A 26,675-nucleotide genomic window follows, 5' to 3' on the forward strand; every position below is an offset into this window, starting at 1 on the left:
GAGTGGGAGCTGATGGCCAGCCTGCAGGACGCCCTTGAGGAGGTCCTGAAAGAGCCCGAAGCCTCCACCGTGCTCACGACCCATGTCCCACACTGCTGGTGGCCGGGCCCCGGCACCTGCTCCGGGGAAAGCGATGGCCAAAATCAGAGTCCTTTTCATGACTCTGCAATTCCACAGAGAATAAGTGTGGGTTGATCAGAACATGGCATGTTGCTGACCCCAAAATAAGCAGGTGCAACTATGCATGATGAGCACACAGAAAATTCCAGACCAAATGCAAACATTTTTAAATTTCAGGTGTAATCCCTAAGGAACATAAGGGTAGGTCATTCTTTTCCATCTCTGCAAACCCCACAGTAGATTTCTCTTTCCTAGAATAGGTAGAGAATCATCATGAACAGGTTTTCCTCTTTCTTTCCCATCAACTTCAGAATGCTTTTGCAAAGGCTCCTGTGGGGCACTGCCCACCTCTGCCTACCATCCTTGCACACATGCCAGCCTATTACATGTCAGGTTTTCAGAAGCCAAATGCCGCCCAAACTCGAGCTCTGTGCCAGGCCGGGCAGGTCCTCTGCGCTACTCTGTGCCCTCCTGGAGCAAGGCACACAGACTCGGTTCCCTGCTGCCAGCTTTCCCCAGAAAGCAAGAAAACAGAATTCTAGTGGCTGTAAGTTACATGCCCACCCACAGACCCGATGCATGCGAACTCTGGAAAATGCCAAGAATTAGCAATCTAGAAACAAGTCAAAGCCAGAGGCAGATGCTTTTCTGCAGAGCCCAAGTCTGCACACAAAGCCGTTTATTTCTCAAATGGGGTCTCCACAGAACTTTCCTCCACGACTCTCCAAGGAGCTGCAAGGAAATGGAAGGACAAGGTTCCCACTCAGCAGTGCGTGGGGAGCACGCGGCAGGCCTTGGGCTGAGCCATGCCTACCAGCCCCCTACCGCAAAAAGAAGCTGTCACCCCACCATCCCTAACTTCAGGATAGACACTTTCTGGCTGAGAATTTCAGGACCACTCCCTTTATTTTTTCATTTTTTTTTTTTTTTTTTAAGATTTATATTTTTATTTATCCCCCCCCCCCCGGTTGTCTGCTCTCTGTGTCCACTCGCTGTGTGTTCTTCTGTGATCACTTCTATCCTTATCAGCGGCACCAGGAATCTGTGTTTCTTTTTGTTGTGTCATCTTGTTGTGTCAGCTCTCCGTGTGTGCGGCACCATTCTTTTGTGCTGGGTGGCTCTCCTTATGGGGCACACTCCTTACACGTGGGGCTCCCCTATGCAGGGTACAACCCTACGTGGCATGGCATTCCTTGCGCACATCAGCACTGTGCATGGGCCAGCTCACCACACAGGTCAGGAGGCCCTGGGTTTGAACCCTGGACCTCCCAGGTGGTAGGTGGATGCTCCATCAGGTGAGCCAAATCCGCTTCCCAAGGCGCACGCCCTTAAAACCTCCCTCCCTGTGCCCCTCTGGGAAGCCCTGACCGCAGCCGCTCGGCCTCCTGCTGGACCCCCATATCTAGCCCAGGTGTCGTCCTCTTTGTCCTCATCGGCAGAGCAAGAGGGCCGGCCTAGATGACCTCCCAGGTCCTTCTGGCTCTGGCACCTCCGGCCCAGCTCTTGTGGAAACAACGCACTGATCTAGCTCCTGCTCCCAGGGAAGTGCTCCTTCTGTGCCACGAGATCCCAGGGCATGGGCAGAGCAGGCCTTACATAAGACCACCAGCCACCGGCCCGCTGGCGGTGCTCCAGACCCCAGGCCCTGGGAAGCAAGTGGAGTCGGAGCAGCAGGAGCCTGCACACTCGGTCCTTCCGACTCTGCCCTCGGCACGAAGACGCTTTTTCCTGACCTTGGTGGGATTTCAGGTTTCCTGAGTCATTACCTGTGTATAGGCACACGCCTGTGTGTCCAGGACAGAAGATCCCAGGTGAGAACGAGCGTGCCTACACGTTGGAGGGAGACATCCAAGCGCAGCGCCTGGGGCAGCGCTGAGGAGCCCAGCTCGGCCGGCCCCGGCCCTGCCAGCTGGCCTGCAGGTCTCTCCTCTCCTTTCCGACGGTCCCCAGTGTGGCAAGCAGAGAGGGAGCAGCTTGTAGAACCCACGTGAATTCTAACACAAATGGCGACGGCCAACGCTGATGACTTTACTTCCAAAATAGCTGATTTTAACCAGAAGTGTCTTCCTCATCTTTCCTCATTTCTGTCCAAAACCAAAAACGTCACATCCAGCAGCGAAGGCTGAGCAGACCCAAGGAACGTGGGTGGAGTTTCTTGAGATCCCAGCACCCACGAGGTTGACGGCGTCTCCCAAGCCTAAAGCAGTGTGGCTGCCATGCACACACGCGTGTGCACACAGCTAAGGAGGTGAACGCGTACACGAGCCCGTGATCCACTCAAACAACTGAGACTTGCTTCTTCAATGCTCTGGATCTGTGGCTTTTCCCTTTTTAACAGATTTTTAAAAGCTGCACTAAAGGCTCCAAACTACTGCAGAGATACCTGAATATGGAAGAGTAGGGCTCCCCATCCTGGGTTGTTTGCCTTTTTAAAGCAGGTGCTAGTCCTCGAAGCCCAAGGCATTGCCTTTTACTCAGCTGTCCGTGTTCAGATTTAATGCTGGCAGGGACCTCTGGAGGGAGAAGAGGCACAGGTGCGTGGTCCTTGTGTGTGCAAAGACTCTGCCCTCAGAGCTGCTCTGACATCAAAGGATGGAGGCTGGTAAATGAAGCAGGGGACCACTACCTGGAGGGGTGTACGGGGCACAGGACAAGGTGGACACCGGCACATACTGGGGAGGTTTCGTTTTATAGCTGGAACAGATCAAGTCTGTATAATTCAACAGTTTCCAGAAAAACACATGCCTGATTTCCATACTGGACCTTAATCAAAACTTCTTACCTTCAGTGCAGTCCTCAATGAACGATGAAATTACTGGAAAACTATTTTGTAGGATACATTTTCTCCCTATGTTCTCAGAGGGTACTTCTAAAGAAGAGTGTGACTCCAAAAATTTTTTTAATTGAAAAAAAGAAAAAGAGCAGATGCCCCCCTAAGATTGAGCCAGACAACATGGTGGTTAGCCTGGCACTGAGAGGGACACAGATGTGGCCGGATTGGAAGTGAGAAGACTCACAGACTGCACCCAAGCATCCCCTTCCAAAGAAGAGCCATGAGCAGAGAACTGTCGGATTACCAAGGAGACACAAAATCATTGGAAGTTCTCTGGAATTTTTTAAAAATCAGAGTATTTGTTAACTTGCCTTATCTGTGACTATACGTGACTGGTTTGGAATTTATGCACACAGCAGGGTCTTTAATTCTTTTTAAATACATGACACCTCTAACCACGCTACCATTCGGGAACCACCGATTTGAAAGACACATTTCCCCAGAAGTTCACAGAGAAGACAAAGAAAATAATACACATGTTTAAAGAATAAGAGATGATTTTTTGAAAAGACCCTTCCTGCACAGTTTCTGAATACTAAGAAGCATCCAAAAGAACTGAGCAGCAGTCTTCCAACCTACATGTAAGAAACTGAAACTCAGAAATATTACTGATGGCCACACAAAAACCTCTAACCCTGTAACACTATACTGTCTCATGAGCAAATGCATATATCTCTGGTGATGTTTTTGTCATCTTTTTGGGTTATTTTCAAGAAAGTTCAATAAAAAATAAGGCAGTAGGAGGAACTTAAAACAGACAAATAGTATAATTTTTAAGAGTGAGTAGAAATATGGTAATTAACAAAAACGCCCACTGCTATTTCATCTAAAACCATCCAGCCAGGGTCGCAGACTGTCCGCAACTAGTTTTCAAAGGAGACCTTTGTAACAGTTCACCTCTGCGCCAGCTCCACAGCTCCCAGGCTACCAGTGATGAACCACAAGGCCAGATCACGATCGTGCTTCCAACACCCAGCTAAACTTCAGACAAGAAAGCTGAACTTTCCTTCCTTAGAGTGACAATTCAAGTAGCCACCTCATATTTTCCAAGGCCCCATGCCTAGGATCAATCTGGGGCACACAAAAAGTTACAAAGAATATTGACCGACACTGTTAGTAGGGCATGTTTCAGATGTCAGCTTGGTAACCAAAGTAAGTCTAGCTCTCCTGAAAACTTTTTCTACAAAGTAATTTAATCTGAAAATACAAAATGTCTTCATGTTCCCTAGTAAAGCAGCTGCTTTCCAGATTTCCATATGGGGCTACCTAAATTCCATTTTCTGCAGGTTATTTTATGAAAATCAATTCTAAATAAAATCAGAAAAAAGAGGGATTGGATGCAGAAATCAAAGTCAGCTCTATAAGGGGAATGAGTAATAACATTTCCAATTATTATATCTTTATCGAGACTAAGTAGAAAATTTTGGATTATGCCATGGGGAAAATTTAAACCTAGCATCACTAAAGCTAACAAAGCACATGCCAATGAAGGCAGAACCTAAACCTCAAGCCCCTGGGCAGGCAGGAACACCTTGCAATTGAAACTCCTACCTCTTGGTGATCTGGCTTGGCTCCTGTAGGTCTGGATCAAGGTCAAAGCCCTCGTTATCCAGCAGCCTGCGGAGCGTCACGTCCGCCAGCTGCTCCATTATCTTGAAGACCTCCTCAAGGTTCAGGAACATGGAGAAGTCGCGCTCCTTGTTTTGCGTGGTGATTCGGATGGTATCCGTCAGGAAGACGTTGGACGTTCTTTCTAACTTCTGGATATCAACCCAAGGGACTACAAGCTTAACTGTAAGAGAAGAAAGGCAAATGCGTATTTGACTCTGAAATTTGAACCAAACTTGAGTGCATCCTCTAACAAGTGTCTAAGGCTTTCCTTAAACCAAAATGCAGGATGGGAAGCACAGGAATTGCTTGGCAGTTGTCTGCTAAAACACAGCTTGTTCTCTAAGGATTTTAGTTTTAAAAATTAAGCACAACTTTCCGAGTTGCTGGCTACTACACGTTTATAGGGAACATCAGTCTAAATAGCAAGTTAAGGCATAAACGATTGCAAGAATATTTAAACTTAAACTATTATGCAAATGTTTTTCAATCCACATAAATTCTGGTTTCAAAAGCAGCATTCATGATATAAGAGCTAAGGGAAGTGGATATGGTTCAAGCAATAGGGCTTCCGCCTACCATATGGGAGGACCTGGGTTCAATCCCTGGGGCCTCCTGGTGAAAAAGAAAAGAGTGCCTGCGCGGCGAGCCAGTGCCTGTGCAGTGAGCCGAGGGCCCGCATGAGTGCCCTCATGGTGAGCCAGTGCCCGTGTGGCAGGCCAGTGCCTGCAAGCTGAATGCCCACGCAGCGAGCTGAGTGCCCACATGGCAAGCAAGTGTCCACGCAAGTGAGTCACACAGCAAGATGATGACACACAACTAAAGAGAGACAAAGAGGAGAGTCAAGGTGAAGTGCAGAAGAAACCAGGAACTGAGGTGGAGCAGGTGACAGGGAACCTCTCTCCACATCAGAGGTCCCCAGGATCGAATCCCAGTGAATCCTAGAGGAGAAGAAATGAGAAGAGAAGACAAAAGAGAAATAGATACAGAAGATCATACAGCGAATGGACACAGACAGCAAAAAAAAAGCAGGGCAGGGGAGGGGGAGGGTAAGGGGGGCAAAAAAATAAATAGCTAAGGAAAAAAAGGGAACAAAAGAGATTATTCACCATTTGGTTGAGAGAAATGGGCTTAGCATTTAGACTGTATCAAATAACAGTTGTTACAAAAGAGTCTTAGAAAACAGAACACGTAGTTTTTATGAAACTCTTCAAGGTAATATGACACAAACAGTGCATTTTAAAAACAAGTGTTCTTTTCTCCAGAAATGTTTCCAATACAGCAGTACTAAGGTGTTAATCACAGAAAACATGAAGCCTTACATTTGACTGGCTATTTTTATCAGAGACATAACAATTTAAGATGATAAAAGCTATCCAACACTAGGAATCATTAATTTTTTCCACACTTTTTTTCATGCTAACAGGTTTAGGTTTAGTGACAACAACTGAGAAGTGATGCAAAAGAGTTCATTTTCGGGAAGCGGACTTGGCCCGGTGGATAGGGTGTCCGTCTACCACATGGGAGGTCTGCGGTTCAAACCCTGGGCCTCCTTGACTGTGTGGAGCTGGCCCACGCACAGTGCTGTTGCACGCAAGGAGTGCCGTGCCACGCAGGGGTGCCCCCACATGCAAGGAGTGTGCCCCGTAAGGAGAGCCGCCCAGCACGAAAGAAAGTGCAGCCTGCCCAGGAATGGCGCCGCACACACAGAGAGCTGACACAGCAAGATGATGCAACAAAAAGAAACACAGATTAGATTCCCATGCTGCTGATAACAAAAGAACACGCAGCAAATGGACACAGAGAACAGACAACTGGGGGGAAGGGGAGAGAAACAAAAAAAAGTTCATTTTCCTCTTCAAATAAAGTAGGGGATGATTAGGTGCTTGTATTACTCTTTCCTTCCACTTTTCTGTAATAAAATATATCTATGTATTGAAGTCTCCAATACATCTTTAAAGGCCCCATTTTGACATCAGGCTCGAGAATCAGCTTTCCCAGCTACTTCTAATTATTTTCACAAAAACCTCTTACACACATATGCGCATACCCCATCCACACTGCCAACATTCAATTATGAAGTGTCTACTTTGTGAAGAGCCCAGCACTTCCGAAGCCAATTCAAATACGGAGAACAGACTTGTAAACAAATCAATTACCACTGATCTGATGTGACCCCAAATAGACACACAAATACGGTACACATTAGACGGGAGCCAGGGAAAGATTCCTGGAGGTGCTAGAACCTGAACTGGGTTTGGAAGGATACACGGGAGTTTCCACATGGGCCTCAGTGGGGGGAAGGGGAGTAGAGATGGGGATCAATTTTGAGAAGCGGTTCACAAAAACACATACAGATGGCAGAGCTTCGGGTCCCCCGTAAAGACTAAAGACGTGCTCCACTCGCAGCCCCAGGTCTTGCAGGCATGAACCCGCCTGTAAACAGGCTCTCAGAATAAGTTCCCTATTAAGGGGGCCAGGGTGGGGGTGTGAGCTCTTCCTAGGGAAAGCCTCCGAAGACATGATGCAGTCAGGTGAGGCCAGACAGAAGCAGGTGGACCTGAACCCACACGCCCCGAGTCCTCTTAAGCGAGGAAATTTGGCAAAGTCAGGAGAAACCAGAGGACAGGACAGAGAGAAACACAGTGCCATGTGGCGGGGACCGAGATGGAGCCACCATCCGCACACAATAGCTGCAGCAGTGAGCCTGGCTGCCTGGATGCTGGACCTGTAGCCTTCAAGCTGCGAGCCAGCAGATTCCTGCCGTTTGGGCCACAGTGCAAGGCATTTGTTACAGCAGCCTGGCAAACTAAGACACTAGGCCAGGGCACATGCCAAGGGTGGGAAGGGCTGTGCGAACAGGTGCATGGACTGGAGCATCAAAACTGAGGCTGGTGAGACGGGGACAAGGAGAATGCCATGGGCAAGCAGCTGGCTAGAGCAGACATTCTGAGGAGGCCCCACCACTGTTTCAGTGTGAAACACGAACATAAACGCACCAAGTTATATAGAGATATGGACTGATAACAGATAGATATGGTAGATGCATATGGACAGACATAAATGGATATAGATGGATATAGATACAGTATAGAGAGATGGATACAGATAGATAAGACAGAGAAACATATCACATTACCAAGCATGAGCAGCTCAAACAATATTTGGTCCCAGAAGAAGTTTCAATGGGATTTTTAAATTTTTTTTTTTTAATAAGGAGGTACCAGGGATTGAACCTAGGACCTCATTCGTCCAAAACAGGCGCTCAACCACTGGGCGATACCCACTCCCCTGAAATTGCAATACACAACTGACAGCTGTGGCTTTTCCTTTCATCTTGGAATCCCAGGGCCTGGCTGGGTACACAGCTGATTCAATGTTTGAACGTGAATTGATGCTTGAATCATAAGCCCAGGAGAAGAATTTCCTTTCTAGAAGCAACTGCCTCTCTAGCCACTCTTTCAAGGGGCAGAAGTGACCTTCACGGCTGGGAATTTTTAAAATGTTCCCTGTGTTAAGAAGCAGGAATACGTTCTACTCTTTTAGAAAACACTGGTCATCAGTTACGATTCTGTGTTCCCAAAGCAATATACAGTAGTAAAAAGCCTTTAGTCGCTTTATGGAACCACATGTCAATGTTTCTAAAAGCAGTAAAAAAAAAGAAACTCCACATAATCAACCCCGATACTGAAATTAATCCAGGATCGCCTGTTGTCACCTCAACTATGTTTTTAAATCCCCTGTGACCTTTCCACGGTGGTGACTTGTCTTGGCACCCAGGGCTAATCAGCGGGCTCTACCCTGACGTCAGCACCAGCCTCCACTTACGTTCCTTGCCCAGGAAGAAGGAGTAGAAGCACAGGTGGTTGATGCTGAGGTACAGCCAGCCCTGGCGGGGCACTCTGCCCTTCCAGCAGCAGCAGGAGTAAAATGTGACCAGCTTCTCCGCCTCCGGGAAGTTAAACCTGGCCTCGAACTTCACCAAGGCCTCTCGGAACTTCTCAGGCTCCTCTTCCTGCTCTGCGAGTTTGCTGCTCGTCTCCTCGGCAATCAGTGCCTGGCAACCCAGAAAAGGCCAGTGAGAAGGGAAAGGGGAGGAGGGGACCAAGGACGCGCGAGCAGCGGAAAACAGAGGCACGCACGTAAGGGATGACCTGGTACAGCCGGAAACGTTGCCAGGGTGGAAAAGAAACGAGCCGAGAGTCAGGAAACTCAAGGCCAAGTCTTGCCAGCCACGAGACTGGGCACATCGTGGACTTCTAAGCCCTTTCAGGCATTAGTAATTTCTAAAAGTTCCCTGCTCTTCCCCGCAGAGATGCCAGGTGTGTGGACGCACTGCACTGACCTGAAGAACATCCCAAGTGTGACAACAGACTGTTCAAAAACTAACGATGTCTTCCTCCTCAGGCTTAAAGTTTGGGGTATAAATCTAACAACTGCCCGATAGCGAGACACCTCAAGCATTTCGTCACCACCATTCTATAGTAAAAGAAGGTCCCCAGGAAGTCAAAAATACCTCCAAAGCACTCCAGGTATATGAGGGGGCAGGAGAGGAAAGAAAGTATCTGAATCTACAATCATTCTGCTGATAACATAATAATAAGGGTCTATGATGGTTAATGTCACGTGTCAGCTTGCCTAGGTGAGGGTGTCCAGTTGTTGGGTCAATAAGCACTAGCCTGATTGTGCCATTAAGGTGTTTCATAGATGGATTTGCATATATGGTCAGCTGATGATGTCAAAGGCTGACTGCATCTACAATCAACACAGGAATTTGCCCTCAGCAGTGAAGGCGCCTCATCCAAAGAGCCGGCGGTGTGAAAGCCAGAGCTGAGGAGCTCAGGGGTCAGAAGGAAGAGTGTCTGCCTCTCCTTCGGCCACCCAGCTTCTAGGGAACTCAATCTCACCTCACTGAAGGTTCCAGGTAGCAGCCTGCCCTACAGAGTTCAGGCATGCCAGGTTTCAGAATCACCTTTATTAGAGTTTCCAGCTTTTGGCCTGCCCCATGAAGTCAGATGTACCAATAATCCTCATGGTCACATGAGCCAATTCTTATAATAAATCTCTTAAAATGCATGTACCTGGTTCTGTTTCTCTGGAGAACCCTAACTAATACAGGATCCTTTCTAACCCTGGGGTGAGGTGGTAGAAGGGCCTAGAATTGACGCTTGTGGCCAGCTCCAAGAGGGTGGGAGCCAGCAGGCTCCTCAGAACTTTTTCTTTTAAGGCATTTCAGTTGGAAGCTTTTCTAAAATCATTATAACAAAAATGAATTTCCTTCCTCCAAATTAAGAAGAGAAACCCCTAAGTTAAAGCACTACTACCACCTACATTAGACCAAGAAGAGGGGTGTAAGTGAAAAATCATGGTGAAAGGGGCATTCGCTAGCTCGGCATGGTAGGTGGTAAGTGACAGGTGAGCGTGGGCGAGCCATGTGACCCAGGGACCAAGCCGCCGTCAGTCCCAGCAGACACGGTGACCCGAGAGCGTGTGCCGCCGGGCACTGCCTGCCTGCTCCCCCACCCAGCTGGACCCCCACGGCCCTCCACAAGCCAGGAGGCCACAGGCTGGAGGCAGGAGCCTCTGCTGCTTACCGGGTGTCACAAGAATCCCCCAATGCAAAAAAATAAAAAACAAAGCCTTCCATTTTGTTCTTTTAAAAGGGAGGATTCCGCTCTGACATCCTTACTAAAAGCAGACCATTTAGGGTATTGGAAAGACAAGCTTCTTGAAAATAAACAAACAAACAAAATCAATGGTCTGGGATGTTTTACCCTAAGGGAGGAAAACATATTACCAGCAAATGTGTTAGAGAGTTTAATGAGAGCTGAATTCAGAACGAGAAAAGCTCTCTCTTTTCCAATAGGGTTTTTAAAGCACCGATTCCCAATTTTGTTAGTTCCATGAGAGCAAGTTACAGAAGGCTCGAACTCAGGAGTCATCCACTGAACTTCAGATTCTGCCTTCTCAATGCGCATTGGCTTTAATATAGTTTAATTAACATATTTTTAAAATAGGCAGCCACATACCACTATTAGGAGGAGGAAAGTGCTAAGTCCACAACATAAAGAGGGACAGAAATCACAACTGAAAAATGTTGGGAAAAACTGATTAAAGCAGGCAAATAATATTGGTGCACAGGATAAAGATATATCTTAACAGTATATTTTTTCCCTGAGATTAAAAAAAGGGCCTTTACTTCTGTAAAGCAAAACAAAAAAAAGGCCCAAGAATGAAGCCAGTTTTTAATTTCAAATATCTTCTGGAGAACTGACTCTGCAAAGTTTGACAGCCAAAAAGTACAGATTAGTGGAGGAAACTATCAGTATACAATCAAAACTGCTGCACTGTTCAAATGTTATAAGAAAGTATAAGGAGGATGGGAAAAGGGGTAGAAATAGTCAACCCAAGGGACTTACCTTTACTTTGCCTTTGACAAAACTAGCAATGTCTTCTTTGTTATCAAAGACAGACAAAGTATGGAGGAGATTTTGTTCCAGCCAGTCCCAATGCTGGCTTATTTCCTCTAACGTTGCACCTAGAATAGAAAAAGATATAAAGATTAAAAAACAAAACAAAAACAATTCCTAAAACATGAACTCACTGTCCAAATGCCATGTGTCTTGTCAATAAAACAAGTCATGTTAATAAAACCTCTTGGTTTCTCCATCCTGTGTACCGAATACTAGCCGAAAAGGGCCCTGGCCTCTCTCCACCAAGCCTGGGGAACGTGCAGGCCACAGCTCCACTGCCAGGTGGGTGGACCAGCTGGCCCAGCACGTCATACCTGGACCTCTTCTGTGTGCTTCCTGCCAGGCTGGCTGAGGCAGGGAATTCTGACCATCGCGGCTCAACTGACAGAAACTTTTGTAATTACACAGCTACTCCAACATGAAACAAGCCCCGAATCGTGGACAGATTCTGGACTGTTTCTCAGAGATTCGTTGTCAGACCAAGGTTCCCTCTCGACAGACTGGGGGTCGCCTCACAAAGAAAATGGCTTTGTGGTGAGCCACTGGTACTGTGTACTGTTCACAACAATATCCTTTAAGCACATACATATAAAAGAGGTTTTATGGTACATGATAAAACAAAACCACAAAAGTGTTAAATCATAGACAGTATAAGTTCATTTCTTTCAAAGGCAAAACAAAAAAAAGGTATTATTGAAGCGGTCATTGAGCAATGCCATTACGAAAACGCTGGTTGTTTTAGTTGTCATATTCTGTCACCAGGAGCCTCCTAGTCGTTTCCAGTCGACAGTGGTCACCCTGGCAGCAGGGTCTGTGCCCCACAGAGCAGACGCTCAGTAAATTACCCTGACTTGGGGCGAGCACGGCCCGGGATGGGAGAAGGCAGGTGTGTATCTGGTATGTCTACTAGGAAATAAACAGACACCCAGCTAGGTGGCCACATGTCCAAAACGGAAAGCAGAGGCTATTCTAACCCCAAAGAAATTTACTGCTCCCAGACAACGAGCATGCAAAATAATCTAGCAGTCAGACACGCCTCACGCAGAAGCCAAGGACGCCTCTGGGTAAATGGAACTCTCCCCCGAATGTAAACTTCCTCATGCAGGATGGACTTGCAGGTTTGGAGTCAGTGGGCCTGAAGAGCATCTGTATTAGGAAGCTTGTTCTGAGTGGGCAGTGTGGGAAGGAGCAAACAGAAGTATCTGAGAGAATACTGACTGCACAATTGTAAGCATGGCGTTGCCAAAGCAATGTCCTCCTGTCCTCCAGAAAGTTGTATCCTTGGCAGCACTGGATGGACCAGCCCCAAGGCTCTCTCTACCCAACCTCGGTGCCCACAGGTGAGGATCACTCCAAGGGGCTTGGGCTGGTGACCCTGACCAGTCACCCCTCAGCCTCTCCTCCTTGGTCTTGTAGCCCAATTTGGGGGTTGGGAGAAGCTAGTTCTGACATGGCCACAGTTCCCCTGCTCTAGTGTACAGAAATCCCTGGTTCCTTCAGGATTTTTGTTTGTTTTTGTTTTGGGTTTAATTTAAAATTTTAAAACAAAATCCAACCAAGCAATGCCAGTCTCCACATCTTGACTCTCGTAAAGATTCCAGGTTCCTCAGCATCTGCAACCAGGAAGGTTGAGCTCTGCAGTTTCAGTGGGTACAAGATCTATCCCGGACACGGGAGGTGCTATGCCCAGACTGACGGGAAGATCCTCTTGGAATCCCGGACACCACCACGAATTTGACACCTCACCTTCCCATATGCTATAATTAGGTTTTCCAGTTTCTTAATGCAAAATGCGAATTGGCATTTAAGAGGAACCCTCGGCAGATAAACTGGACTGTCCTCTACAGAAGAAAGCATAAAAAGGGACAGTTGGAAGAAATTCAAAAAAGGAGAACTCGCCATGCAGTCAAATTCCAGAGGGCATTCACTGGTGCATCTGCTGATATTACGCCCAAGAGGAATCAGAAACCCGAAGTTAGAAAGGCTCAGCGAGAACAAGCCATCAGGGCTGCTGAAGAAGCAAAAAAGGCTAAGCAGGCACCTAAAAAGACAGCAACGGCTGCTGCTCAGGCTCCCACAAAGGCAGTGCCTAAACAAAGCCTGTGAAGGCTGCTGCTCCCCAAGTTGGGGGAAAATGCTAAGTTGGCAAATCAGATTTTTAAATAAAGATTTCACTATAAAAGGAAAAAAGATTCCAGCCTTTCTCTGTGCAAACCAAGGATGCAATGCTTGGTCACAACACACGCGGAGTGGCCGACGCTGCGGCCTGCACCTGGTTTGCCTGCGCAGATGGTATTTCGGGCGCTGGTCACAGGAACGCACCCTACACCTCGTGGCCAGCACATCACGTGATGACTCTCAGAAGAGGGCTGCTGCGCTGCCACTGAAGCGGGTCAGCGTCCACAGGCGCCACGGGATGGAGCAGGTCTCTACTCCTCCCTGCACTTTAAGGCCACCTCTCTCAAGGTCCTTATCCTTTACTATCCATTATAATAAAATTAGTCAGATGATTAAAAAACAAGTGGGGAATGAGATACCATGCCACACCCATTAAAACGACAGCTATTTTTGAAAAACCGACTGTAACACGTGTTGGAGAGGCTGGGGAGAAAGAGGAACACTCATTTGTTGCTGGTGGCAGTGTAAAGTGGTGCAGCTACTGTGGAAGACTATTTGGCAGTTCCTCAGGAAGCTAAGTATAGAGCCACCATATCACTACTAGAGATATACCCCAAAGAACCAAAAGCAGGGATTCAAACAGATATTTGCACACATCAACTTCATAGCGGCATTATTCACAATTGCCAAACCAAGTGTCCATCAACTGATGAATGGATAAATAAATGTGGCAGATACATACAATGGAATATTATTCAGCCAAAAAAGGATTGAAGTCCTGATGCATGCAACAACATGGATGAACCTGGAAGACATCATGTTGAGTAAAAAAAGCCAGACACAAAAAGATAGATACTATATGACCTCACTGATTTGAAACCATTAGAATAAGCAAAATGAGATTCAGAGTCAGAATCTAGAACGTAGGTTACAGGGGATGGGGCAGAGTGGGAAGTTAAGGCTTCACATGTACAGGAGTCCTTTTGGAATGATGGAAATGTTCTGGTAATGGATGGGGGTGATGGCAACACAACATTGGGAACACAACAGCATTGCAGTATGTATCTGAATATAATTAAAAGGGAAAACGTTAAATTGTATAATATGGTAACAAATAAAAATTTTTTAAAATCCATGGAAATACACTACACAAACAGTGAACCCAAAGTTAAACCATGGACTTTAATTAATAGTACGATTATTAAAATGTGCTATCATCAGTTGTCACAAATGTTCCACACCAATGCAAGGTGTTGGTGGTGGGGTGGTGTATTAGTCAGGGTTCTCTAGGGAAACAGAATCAGCAAGAGATATCTGTCAATAGTATGTGATTCTATAAGAGTCTCTCATGTGGCCACAGGGATGCACAAGTCCGGGTTCCGCAGGCAGGCTGCAACCAGGGACTGCAAAGAAAGACCAATGAAGGTTCTTGATGAGTTCTGGGAGATGTTGGCCATCCAAGACGAGCTGGGAAATTCTCTCTCTCAGTGTTGGAATCACTTCCATTTTTAAGGCATTCAGCTGGTTGGGTTGAATGATGTAATTATAACCAGCTAACTATGATTTACCACTGCAGTAAAGTCAATGGTGACTAAAGTCCATAAATGCCCTTGTATTACAGTTAGCCCAGTGCTTGCCTGACCAAACAACTGGGCGTAATTACCTAGCCGTGTTGACACAATAGCCTAACCATCACAGGTGGTATATGGAAATCCTGTATTTTATGCATGATTGTCTGTAAACATACAACTTCTCTAATAAAAGAAAAAAATGCTTAAAAAACTAGTGGGAAATAAATTTAAGAGGGGTAATTTTATTTGCCTACTATCTTTGTCTAAATGTTTTCATTTAATGAAAACAAAACACAACAAAAAACAAAAATAAAAACAAAAACAACCTTGGAGGAATGGGTAAGAATAAGAGAGGAGAAAAGGGGAGAGGTCCCACCTCCGTGGTCCCAGAACCCTCTCCATGATTTGCAATGCAGATGGCATGAGGAAATGAAGGCTCCAATGCTTATTCAAGGTAACACATTGAATGAAAGGTAAGCCAGGTCTTCCACAACACATTCCACTTTTATCTTTTTCATTTCTCTATGTCCTATGGCTTGACTCTAAAAAAGCTACTTTGTGCTTGCACAGAAGGGGAGATTCCTATCCCTGCAATCCCATTTTCCTGAATGCATCTTCCTTGATAATAGGTAAAAGGTTTTCATTTATCCTTATACTAAGCTCAAATAGTCAACACAGTTAACTAAAGACAGACCTTCCCGCAGGTATCTTCCTCAAATGGTAACTTTAAATTTCCCAGGATTACATCATAATTGAGCCCCAACACAGTAAACTACTTTGAGACAAAGTCATCAAAAAATTAGACTTTGATTCTTTAAAAAATTCTTCTATCTACTGACAGGGAAAGATAATTTTTAAATAAAGCCAAGCCCACACCTTGAAAGTCAAAATGAACACACATACAAAATTCCATCACTGAGCCACGTTAGGTCAGTTCCTGAATGCGAGGTATAATTTTATCCCTCTTCCAACAAAGACAATATAGTGAAACTTTTCCACCCTACTGTCTTTGATTTCCTAAACAAGTTGCCAAATGGCAGGGAAATTTTCCAAACTCTAATTTCCTCTGCAGGGAAGCCTTATGACGTGCTTTAAAATAGTCGTAAATCAAGGCAAGCAGGTTGTACACTGGTGACCCCTCGAAGGACTAAAAAGGAAAGACACTCAAAATACACAACACACTGAAGCTCAGAATCTACACCATAGCATTGTCTTTCAAATAACATGAAGTAGCCCATCAGAAAATAGCTTTTTCAAAAAAGTGAAATAGAATAGCAAAGAAAGAACATGCTACTTGTAAGAGTAAGTGGTTAGTGGAGTTATTTGTTTCAGTTATGCACACACAGATAAATATTTCTTCATGTAGGTTATGGGGGAAAAAAAAGCTTGACAGCAACTGCATTACAGATATACAAGTGGTAGGAAAGTGAAAATTAGAAAATAAGATGGTGAGAATTTGCCATCCATTGAAGAGACAGGCTAATAAAGTAAAGGCTGCAGATTTACTCAACACTAGAGCAGTATCTCAACCACTTCTGCTGCTGCTGGCCTTCCAAAATGCAGAGAGAGAACTGTCCAAAACCAAAATGTATAGCAGTACTTTGTTTTGCCCAATTAGCAAAATTCTACCCAGTTTCATTAAGCCCCTTGTAGCACTTTGATATAGTTATGAATTCCAAAATTAGATACTGGATTATGTTTGTAATATGGTCTGTACCTGGGCATGATCAAGTTATGAGTAAGGCTTTGATTGGGCCATGTCATTAGAGCTTTAGTGGGGTGGGGACTCACAGATAAAAGGCATGGCAAAGGACACAGTTGAGGGCTTTTGATGTTGGAGTTTTGATGTTGGAGTCTGATGCTGAAGCCTTAAACTGGAGCCCTGGGAAATAAGCTCACAGAAGAAAGAGAAGCCAGCCCCGGGAAGAGAGGAACCATGAGCCCAGGAAGAAGCAAGCCCTGGGAAGAAAGGAACCTTGAACCCAGAGAGAAGCAAGACCCTCAAAGGGAGGAACCCGGAAAGTGGACTAGGCCCAGTGGTTAGGGCGTCCGTCTACCACATGGGAGGTCCGCGGTTCAAACCCCGGGCTTCCTTGACCCGTGTGGAGCTGGTCCATGCGCAGTGCTGATGCGCGCAAGGAGTGCTGTGCCACGCAGGGGTGTCCCCCGTGTAGGGGAGCCCCACATGCAAGGAGTGTGCCCCATAAAGAGAGCCACCCAGTGTGAAAGAAAGTACAGCCTGCCCAGGAATGGCACCGCACACACGGAGAGCTGACGCAGCAAGATGATGCAATTAAAAGAGACACAGATTCCCGTGCCGCTGACAACAGAAGCGGACAAAAAAGAACACGCAGCAAATGGACACAGAGAACAGACAACAGGCAGGGGGAGGGGAAAGAAAGAAATAAAATAAATCTTTAAAAAAAAAAAAAGGGAGGAATCCAGGAAGCCTGAACCCTGGCAGACATTGGCAGCCATCTTGCTCCATCACGTGAAAATAGACTTTGGTGAGGGAAGAAACTTATACTGTATGGCCTGGTATCTGTAAGCAACTACCCCAGATAAATACCCTTTATAAAAACCAACCAATTTTTGGTATTTTGCATCAGCACCCCTTTGGCTGACTAATATACCCCTTTATGTTGCAGAAAGACTTTCACTTTCTAAGAAAATGAGACTCTAGTATCTTAATCTTTACTCACACAGTACACCAGAAACCAGACTTAGAGATACTTGTGCAAAACTAAAACACAGATCGTTGATTAAGACCCATAAAACAAACCACATGGATAACATATGAATAGCCAACTCTCTGTGTCGCTGGAACGAAGAACCACCCGGATAGACAAGGACAACTTTTAAATGACTACCATGAGACAGGTGTTTTGTTAGGGATCTCATATACTTACCATCAATTTAACATCACAAAAGTAACACGAAGCAGGCATCCCTGTGCACATCTCCCAGGCAGCCCCTGAACCCCAGACCAGCTGAATCTAAGACCACATTCCACCCGTGACACCCCCGAGTTCCGTGGCAGCCCTGGGAACTGGGCAAAAGGTCGCTCTCAGTAACGCAGTCACTCTGAAACTCACACACAATGTTTATCCTCTTCGATTTACCCAAAGGAATGCTCAGGAAACAAAACAAGCATCTCATTGTCTATACCTACAGCTTCTGCGTGAACACAAGCTATGAATAACTGATCCGAGCTTCATTTTAAAAAAACAACTGTTCTCTCCACGGTTACAATAAATATCTAATTGAATTAAGTGTCTTCTACAGTAATCTAAAATTTAATTTACAAGGAAATGGGTAATCCACATGCACTGTTCAGACCTGTTCCTTCAAAACGGCAAAATCTTCTTCTACTTTCCAAACCCTAAATACCTGTTGTCAGAATGCCTGGACTGAAGGTCATTCAACCATAAAGGAAATAGTTCAAAAAGATAACCATGAAGGCAGAACTACTCCAAAATTTCACTCAATACTCATCCTATACAGAGTAACTCAAGAGCAAAGAATCTGAGTAAAAAACTCAAATAAGAAAAGAAGTTTGAAAAAAAAAAAAAAAAAGAAAAGAAGTTTGAGCCAAAAGCCATTATTTTTCAGAAAAGTCACTAACATTGAATCTGTACATCTAAAGCAATTATCTCTACAAAAAGAAGTAAAAGTTCAATATCAACATCACATTAATCATGATTAGTGGGACTTTTACCAATGTGTATTTCTCACTATATAGGTTACGAAAATAAGTTTCTTTTTACATAACTCCTGTGCCCCTGTTTGCCTACAAATTAAAGTAATAAGTTCCTAAAAATACTCACAATAAGTGAAAACAAACAGTATCATTGACACTAAAAATAAAACAGATTTTAAATTTGTGATTGTGTATAGTGATTAAAATATCCTCACAATAGTACCATTTAAAAAAACACCTCTCAAAAATAGGTACAAGTGCCTAGAAAAATTTAGAACACCTTAAAAGACAGCATCTCTAATCAGGAGAGAAATAATGGAACTTTTAATAAGTGATGTTGGGACAGAGTCACTTAGACAAAGACTGAAGTTGATCCATACCTCACTCTGTACACCAAGAAAAAAAATCCAAATGGTCAGAGCTATAAATGTAGAAAAGGAAATACTACAAGTGTGTGAAGATTTCCCCTTCCAGCCACGCTGGAGTAACTGGAATTGGATTTGCACTCTTGCCCTAAACAACTAGAGAACCAAACAAAACAATAGTTTTCAAAGACCAATAAACACAGAGTGCAGATCTCTGAGAGAAGGGTAACAAATGAGATGGACCCAGTGAGCACCCTTGCTCACTTCCTGGAGTCTCTAGGCTGCAAGGCAAACAGAAAAGACCACAACAGAGACGAGTGGTCTCACTGCACTGGGGAGACAGAGTTGGGAGTTCAAGGAGGCTAGAATTTGAGGGACCAAGTGCCAGCGAAGAGATGCACATGCACATGCTCACACAGAAGGCCAGCTCTGGACCTCTGCAGAGGGGTCCCTTAAATCTTGCTGGTTGAATAATGGTATACACAAGCATGTGAGGAAATCTCTGAGGCCAGATTTTCCAAAAAACCACCAAATGGGATCAAGGAGAACAATCTCTGGAGCTCTCATAAAGCTGGGAAAAATTTGTGGTCCCAAAACTGGGAATGGAAAGACCTCCTAGGACATGGGCATTGAGTAGAGTCCCCAGAAGGCTAGTGCCTCAGTAGTGGCAGCAAATTAGCCAATATAAAGCCTAAAAGCAAGCCTCAGAATGACTGAAGAGATTCCAAGTAGCTTAACAACATTCCAGAACAAATCCCCAAAATATTTAAAGGAATAAAATTAAATTAAAAACCCAACACCCAACAATGGAAAATTCAAAATATCTAGCATCCAGGGAATGAATGGCTCAATTGATTGGGCTCCCATCTACCATGTGGGAGGCCCTGGCTTAGAATCCTGGGGCATCCTTTTAAAGGCAGGATTGCCCGTGCCCGCAGGGAGCTGATGGCCAACACCTGCACCCTCAGAAAGCTGATGGCCCGTGCCCATGGAGAGCTGATGCAGCAAGATGATGCAACAAAGGGAGACAAGCAGACACAGAAGAACATGCAGCAAATGGACACAGAGAGCAGACAGCAAGCAAGCCACAAGAGGGGGGAATAAATAAATAAAATTAAATTTAAATTTTAAAAAATATCTAGCATCCAATCAAAAATTACCAGGCACATACACACACAAACAGAAAACTACAAGGGCTGGAGAGGATGAAAAGAGATAGGAACATGTAGTCACTGTTGTAGGAATGTAGAATGGTACAGCTTCTGTAGAAGGCTGTTTGGGAGTTCCTAAGGAAGTTGAATACAGACTTGCCATGTGACCTGGCAATACCATTACAAGGTATATACCCAGAAGAACTAAAAGCAGGAACACAAATAGACAACTGCATACCAATGTTCATAGTGGCATTAGACATGATTACCAAAAGGTGGAAACAAACCATGTGTCCATCAACTAATGAAAGGATAAACAAATTGTAGTATATACACATATGGCAGTTTGATATTATTTATGAATTCCAAAAAAATATATAATTATGTTTGTAAACTGGTCTGTGCCTCTGGGCATGATAATCACTGATTGTATTAGATTCAGCTGAGATGCCTAATTAAATTATGTTAAGATTAGGGCTTAGCTCCAACCACCTCATTAGAATGAGACTCAGCATTGAGTCCCAGCCCCCTTGGGCTGATAAAACAGACACAAAGAAAATAGCACGGCAGAGGAGAGAGCATAGTTTTAATGCTGGAGCCCCAGGGAGAGCACCAAGCCATTTTCCTGATAGTTGATAGCTGGCCTTATGGAGACTGGCCTTATGGAGAGAACAGAACAGCTGAGCCTGGAGACAAGACCCATGAAGAGAGAGAATCCTTAAGCTAGCCTACAACTGAGATCCAAAGAAGCCTGGACCACAGAGCCTTAGGAGGAAGAGGAAGGCTTAACCCTGGCAGAGACGAGCAGCCATCTTGCTCCAACACATGGCAACAGACTTTGGTGAGGTAAGTAACTGACTTTTTTTTTTAAGATTTATTTATTTATTTACACCCCCCCCCCCCCCCCCCCCGCCCCCGTTGTCTGCTCTCTGGGTCCATTTGCTGTGCATTCTTCTGTCTGCTGGTCTTCTCTTTACGTGGCACAAGGAACCGATCCTGGACCTTCCAGAGTAGGAGAGAGGTGCTTGATCTCTTGCACCACCTCAGCTCCCTGGTCTGCTGCATCTTTTATTGTATCTCCTCTGTGTCTCTTTTTGTTGCATCACCTTGCTGCACCAGCTCTCCACTTGGGCCAGCTTGCCACGTGGGCCAGCTCACCACATGGGACAGCCTGCCTTCAGCAGGAGGCCCCAGAAATCGAACCCTGGACCTCGCATGTGATGGATGGGAGCCCAATCACTTGAGCCACATCTCTTTCCCAGTAACTTACTCTTTATGGCCTTGTGACTGTAAGCTTCTACCCCAAATAAATACCCTTTATAAAAGCCAACAGATATCCAGTACTTTGCATCAGCACCCCTTTTTGGCTGACTAATACAACACACAAATGAATATTATTCAGCTGTAAGAAGAAATGAAGTCGTGACGCATATCACAATGTAGATGAACCTGGAGGTCATTATGTTGAGTGAAGCAAGACAGATACTAAAGGGCAAATATTGTGTGATTTCACCATGATGAACTGAATATAATGAACTCATGTTGTTAATAGCTAAAATATGTCACCAAAACAGAATGATGTTAAAGAGAATGAAAAATGAAGATTTAATCTGTGCAGAATTGGTGAAAAGTTGTTTGTAAATCTCTGGAAATGAATAGAAATGGTGAAAGCACACCACAGTGTTTGTAAATAGCAGTGCCAATAAATGGGTATTATAGTGGTTCAAAGGCAAAGTCTAAGGTCGTGTATGTCACTAGAAGGAAAGCTAAAAAATGGAAAAATGGGACTATATAGCATAGTGATCCATCTTGTGACAAATTTATATGGTTAATAGTGCATATATAAGAATGTTTTCCTCTGTAACAGAACAAATGCACATTAATGTCACAAGATGCAAATTAAAATATTTATAAATATTTATAGAGATGGAAGTATATTAGCAGTTACATATTGCAGGAGAAGGATAGAGAGATTGAGACTACTCAGGCATAGGGAATTTGTTTGTTTTCTTTTGTTTTGGAGTAATGAAAATGTTCTAATATTGACTGAAATAATGAATGCACAACTCTGTGATTATACCAAATGCCAGTGACTGTATACTTTAGATGGATTGTATGGTTCATCAATTGGTTTCAGTAAAATATTAATAAAAGAAGGGCACAGGAAGAGTCAGAGACAAAGGAGAAGGCGATGCGATGGCAGAAGCAGATATTGGGTTGATATGCTTTGAAGAGGAAAGGGCCAACATGAAGGAATATAAGGAGCCTTAGAAACTGAACTGCAAGGGAGTGGATTCTCCCCTCAGAGTCTCCAGAAGGAACCAGCCCTGCGAACACACTGACTTTAATCCAGTGAAAATGATTTTGGACTTCTGATATCCAGAGTCATAAGATAATAAATCCAAATTGTCTTAAGCCAAAAATTTAAAATTTAAAAATTACCAGGCATGCAGAAAAATTTGACCTAAAGCCAAAAGAAAAATGAATCAACAGAAAGAAACCCAGAAATGACATGTATTAGTAGGCAAGGACATTTGAACTGCTAAGATAAATACACTCTATATGTTCAATAATGGTAAAGTTGAGGAGATGAAAGATAGAATAAACACCCAATTCAAATTTTTAGGGATGAAAAACATAGTATCTGAAATGAAAACTACACTGGGTGAGAATAAAAATAGATTAGACAAAATGAGAGCCACTGAGTATACACTCTGGATAGAATATACAGGGCATGGGACTGTAGAACACAGTGAACCATGGGGTGGAAGATGGACTATGGTTAACAGCGCAACATGAGAGTGTTCTCTCATGAACTGTAACAGATGTACAATACTATACATAGTGTTAATAATAGCAGTGTACGGAAAAAATATACAAAGTGTGCGTTATAGATCATAGTTTGAGATGTAATAGTCTGGTGATGTGCTTTCATAATCTGTAACAAATGCTCCTCAACAATGCAAGGTGTTGGTGAAGGGGTGATGAATAGGGATTCTGCACATTATGTGTAATTTTTTTATAAGCTCACTTCTTTTAAAAAAAAAAAGTAGAAAAAATAGATTATATATTGCAGAGAAAAGATTAGTGAATTTGAAAACATAACAGAAACTAAAATGAGAAAAACAGAGATAAAAGGATTAGTAAAAACAAAGAACAGAAAATCAGTGAGCTATGGAACAATTAGTAGTGGTCTAAAATATGTATAACTGGAGTCCCAGAAAAAATGGGGCAGGCCAGAGACCAAAAAAAAAAACTGAAGAAATAATGGCTGAATTTTTTTCATATTTGATAAAAACTATAAACTTACATGCAAGAGGTCAACAAAACCCAAGGAAAAAAAAGTCTGAAGAAAACCACACTAATGTGGCACATCATAATCAAATTGTTCAAAACCAGTAACCAAGACGAAAGAGAGAGTATTTACAGAGTAATGGTAAGAAAGACAGCTGCCTTCTCGTTAGAGACAATGGAAGCCAGAGGATATGGGAGGCATCCTTAAAGCACCAAAAGAGAAGATGGATGAATTCCTATCACTTGAGACTGGGAAACCATTCCTAACTATGATTTAGAATCAGAAAACATAAAAGAAAAGGAGTTCTAAATCCCACAATATCAAATTAAATTAATTTTAAAACTTTGCATACCACAACCTGCAAACAGCAGTAACCAAAAGCAAGGCAAACTGGAAAAAAACTGTAATTTCAGATCTCAGGTATTCTTAATATGTAATATATAGTAGATATTCCTAATTCAGAAAGAGTGACTAAATATTGAGGGGGGAAAAACATTGAATTTAAAAATTAGGTGTGGGACATGAACAAAGTTTCTGACACTAGCCCTTAATTATGAAAGATTCTCAACTTTCTCACAGTAAAAGGAATACAAATGAAAACTATATTGACACACCATAGCTTCTCTAACAAGCTGGCAAAAATCCAAAAGTTTGACAACATATCTGATGGAAAATCTGGGAAAAGGGACACTTTCATACAATGCTAATGAAAATTTGGAAAAACAATATGACCCCAATGGAGGAAGACAAATTTAGCAGTATCTTTAAAAAAACTTTATATGTATTTACCCTTTGATCCACAATCCCACTTCTAGAAATCTATCCCAAAGATTCACCAGTAAACATACAAAATGACTTACTTATCAGGCTATTCGCTGGACATATGTCAGGGCAAAAGGTGGAAAGCAACCCAAATGTTCATCAGCAGAGGACTGGCTGGAAAAAGCATAGATTTCTACGCAACAAACACCTAAATAAGAGCATAATCTCTACACTCTGAGAGGAACCATTTCCAGGCTCTAATGAAAAGTTTTATGGCAAAACAGAAAAGAATATAAGTGACGTTTGTGAAAGAAGGGTGTGGAGAATATATATATATATGTGTGTGTGTATAATATATATATAATATAATATATATTAATATATATATATGCCTATTATATATTTGTTTATATTTGCAAAACAAAACAGTGGAAGGCTACCCCCAAAAAAGGAGGGTTGGTTATGGCAGAGGGAAGGATTCTGAGGAAAAGGGATGGAAGGATGGCTTACATTATTTTATAGGTTTTACAGGTTTAGTCATGAAGGTGTTTTACATGTTTTAAATATCGAGTTAAATCAATAAGGGAAAAAAGCAATCCCTGACAATTGTTTAATAAAAATTCAATGATAAATTTAACTTATCAGGTTACTGAAATAATTATTGAAATAATTACATAGAAAAATATCTAATACAGTATTTTGACTGTTCATCCTTAAATATATTCGGACAAAAACTCAAATTTCACTCAGTACTCGTATTGTTAGTAGCAATATTCGTGTTATTTTGAAATGATAAGTGTGTGTTTATAAATATATTCTGCGTTATATATCTACATTTACATCCATAACAATATATATAATTATGTAATGTTAACAACTAAAATTTTAAGTGTAAGATAAATACAAATATAAAATCAAAGTTTAAGTTAATTTAAACCATGCAGTTTTGTAGTTGGAAGGTTTTTCCAAAGCTTTTCTTCCAAGCACCTGCACACTGCTTCATAGCTCGGGCTTCCTTGAACAGCCCCAGCAGCAGTCGCAGCCCAGAATCGCAAGAGCAGCCTACCACCCAGACTGCGGTAAAGGACAGGCGCTGCTTGGAGGAAGGGCTGAGGACAGCGATGACGCAGGAGACGTACAAGATAAGCAGTTATTAGCTCGTCAGCCACGAGCACTCAGAAATTAACAGGAGCGAGATAAAAACTCACAGGAGTCACAGGAAGGGGCTCTAATTGGCAGAAGATGGCATGATTTGAGTATCAAAAAGCAGCACAGCACGCAAGTGAAATACACTGACTACATAAAAACACTTGGCTTACAGTGTTTATTGCATAATTACTTTAACGTTCCATATGTCTGAAGATTTTCATAATAAAATAAGGGGAGGAAAAACCTTGACTTCCAACTGATATTAAAAATGGAAAGGGATAGGAAAATAGAGGTAGAGGGGAAAAAAAACTAAAATGAAACAAAAAATAATCCACTGTCCCCACTGCAGATAATCAGGGCACCAATCCTCACACTAGCAACAGGCAATATGAAAGGGGAAAATTAAGCATTTTCCCTATGGTAACAAAAGAGCCCTAGTTGATGAGGAAAAGTTCTTCTTTAGAAACAAACCCAAGCTGACAATTCTGGAAGGACTGTTCGAGTTAGAAAAATCACCATTTTGTGATCCACGTGGAAAGCACTGATAAAACCACTGGATGAAAGGTTTTAGGGCGCACAGCACAATGAAGGCTGCAGGATGCTACCTGCCTCCTGCTACAACGCAATACGAACTATGGAACCACCTATTGAGTATTCTTCCTAAAAAATGTCAAACCTGAACTTAATTAGACCTTTACAAGTAACTTCCTGTTTTCCCGGAATATGAAGGACAGAGGAACAAGTTAAATGACACCTTGAGGAAGGAAACAGACACAAGTTGCACATGGGACATTCTACATAAAAACTGACGCACATAGGTGAAAAAAGGAGGCGGCTTTCTTGATTAAGAGACTTAAGCAGGGAAGCAGATTTGGCCCAATGGCTAGGGCATCCACCTACCACACGGGAGGTCCAAGGTTCAAACGCCGGGCCTCCTGACCCATGTGGTGAGCTGGCCCACGCACAGTGCTGATGCGCACAAGGAGTGCCATGCCACGCAGGGGTGTCCCCCGCACAGAGGAGCCCCAAGTGCAAGGAGTGTGCCCTGTAAGGAGACCTGCCCCAGGCGAAAAAAGTGCAGCCCGCCCAGGAGTGGCGCTGCCCACACGGAGAGCTGACACAGCAAGATGACCCAACAAAACGAGACACAGATTCCGGGTGCCACTGACAAGAATATAAGCAGACACAGAAGAATGCACAGCGAATGAACATAGAGAACAGACAACTGCGGGGCGAGAGAGTAATAAAAATAAATAAAGAGACTCAAGCAAACAAGGCATATGGTTCTAATTGGCTCCTGATTAGCACAAACCAGATTTATGAAGGCATCTATGAAGCAACCAGGGAAGCCCAAGTCAGGACCAAAGATAGACATTCCCAAGGAATCAGCGTTCAGTTGTCAGTGACGATGCCATTGCAGCTCTAGAGGAAGGGCCACATCTGGTAGAGATATGTACTGAAACACGGAGTGCGTGGCATCGTAATGTCGAGGGTTTGCTTTACAATCCCTCAGGGGCAAAAGGCCAGGAG

At 43.6% G+C, this 26,675-nt stretch overlaps 1 protein-coding gene across 3 annotated transcripts in view; it reads right to left on the reverse strand.

Moving 5' to 3' along the window:
- TBC1D8 (TBC1 domain family member 8) overlaps positions 1–26,675 on the reverse strand; it is a 115,144-nt gene that overhangs the window by 36,896 nt on the left and 51,573 nt on the right. For all 3 annotated transcript variants that reach the window (XM_058278196.2, XM_058278197.2, XM_071208738.1), the window contains 3 exons: positions 10,981–11,099; positions 8,390–8,618; positions 4,505–4,745 (listed from right to left, as the gene is read on the reverse strand). In XM_058278196.2, the coding sequence (XP_058134179.1) occupies positions 4,505–4,745; positions 8,390–8,618; positions 10,981–11,099 (589 nt within the window). The remainder of the gene's footprint in view (positions 1–4,504; positions 4,746–8,389; positions 8,619–10,980; positions 11,100–26,675) is intronic.

Source organism: Dasypus novemcinctus, chromosome 17 (genome assembly GCF_030445035.2).
Source record: "Dasypus novemcinctus isolate mDasNov1 chromosome 17, mDasNov1.1.hap2, whole genome shotgun sequence".
In the NCBI taxonomy this organism is placed as follows: Eukaryota; Metazoa; Chordata; class Mammalia; order Cingulata; family Dasypodidae; genus Dasypus; species Dasypus novemcinctus.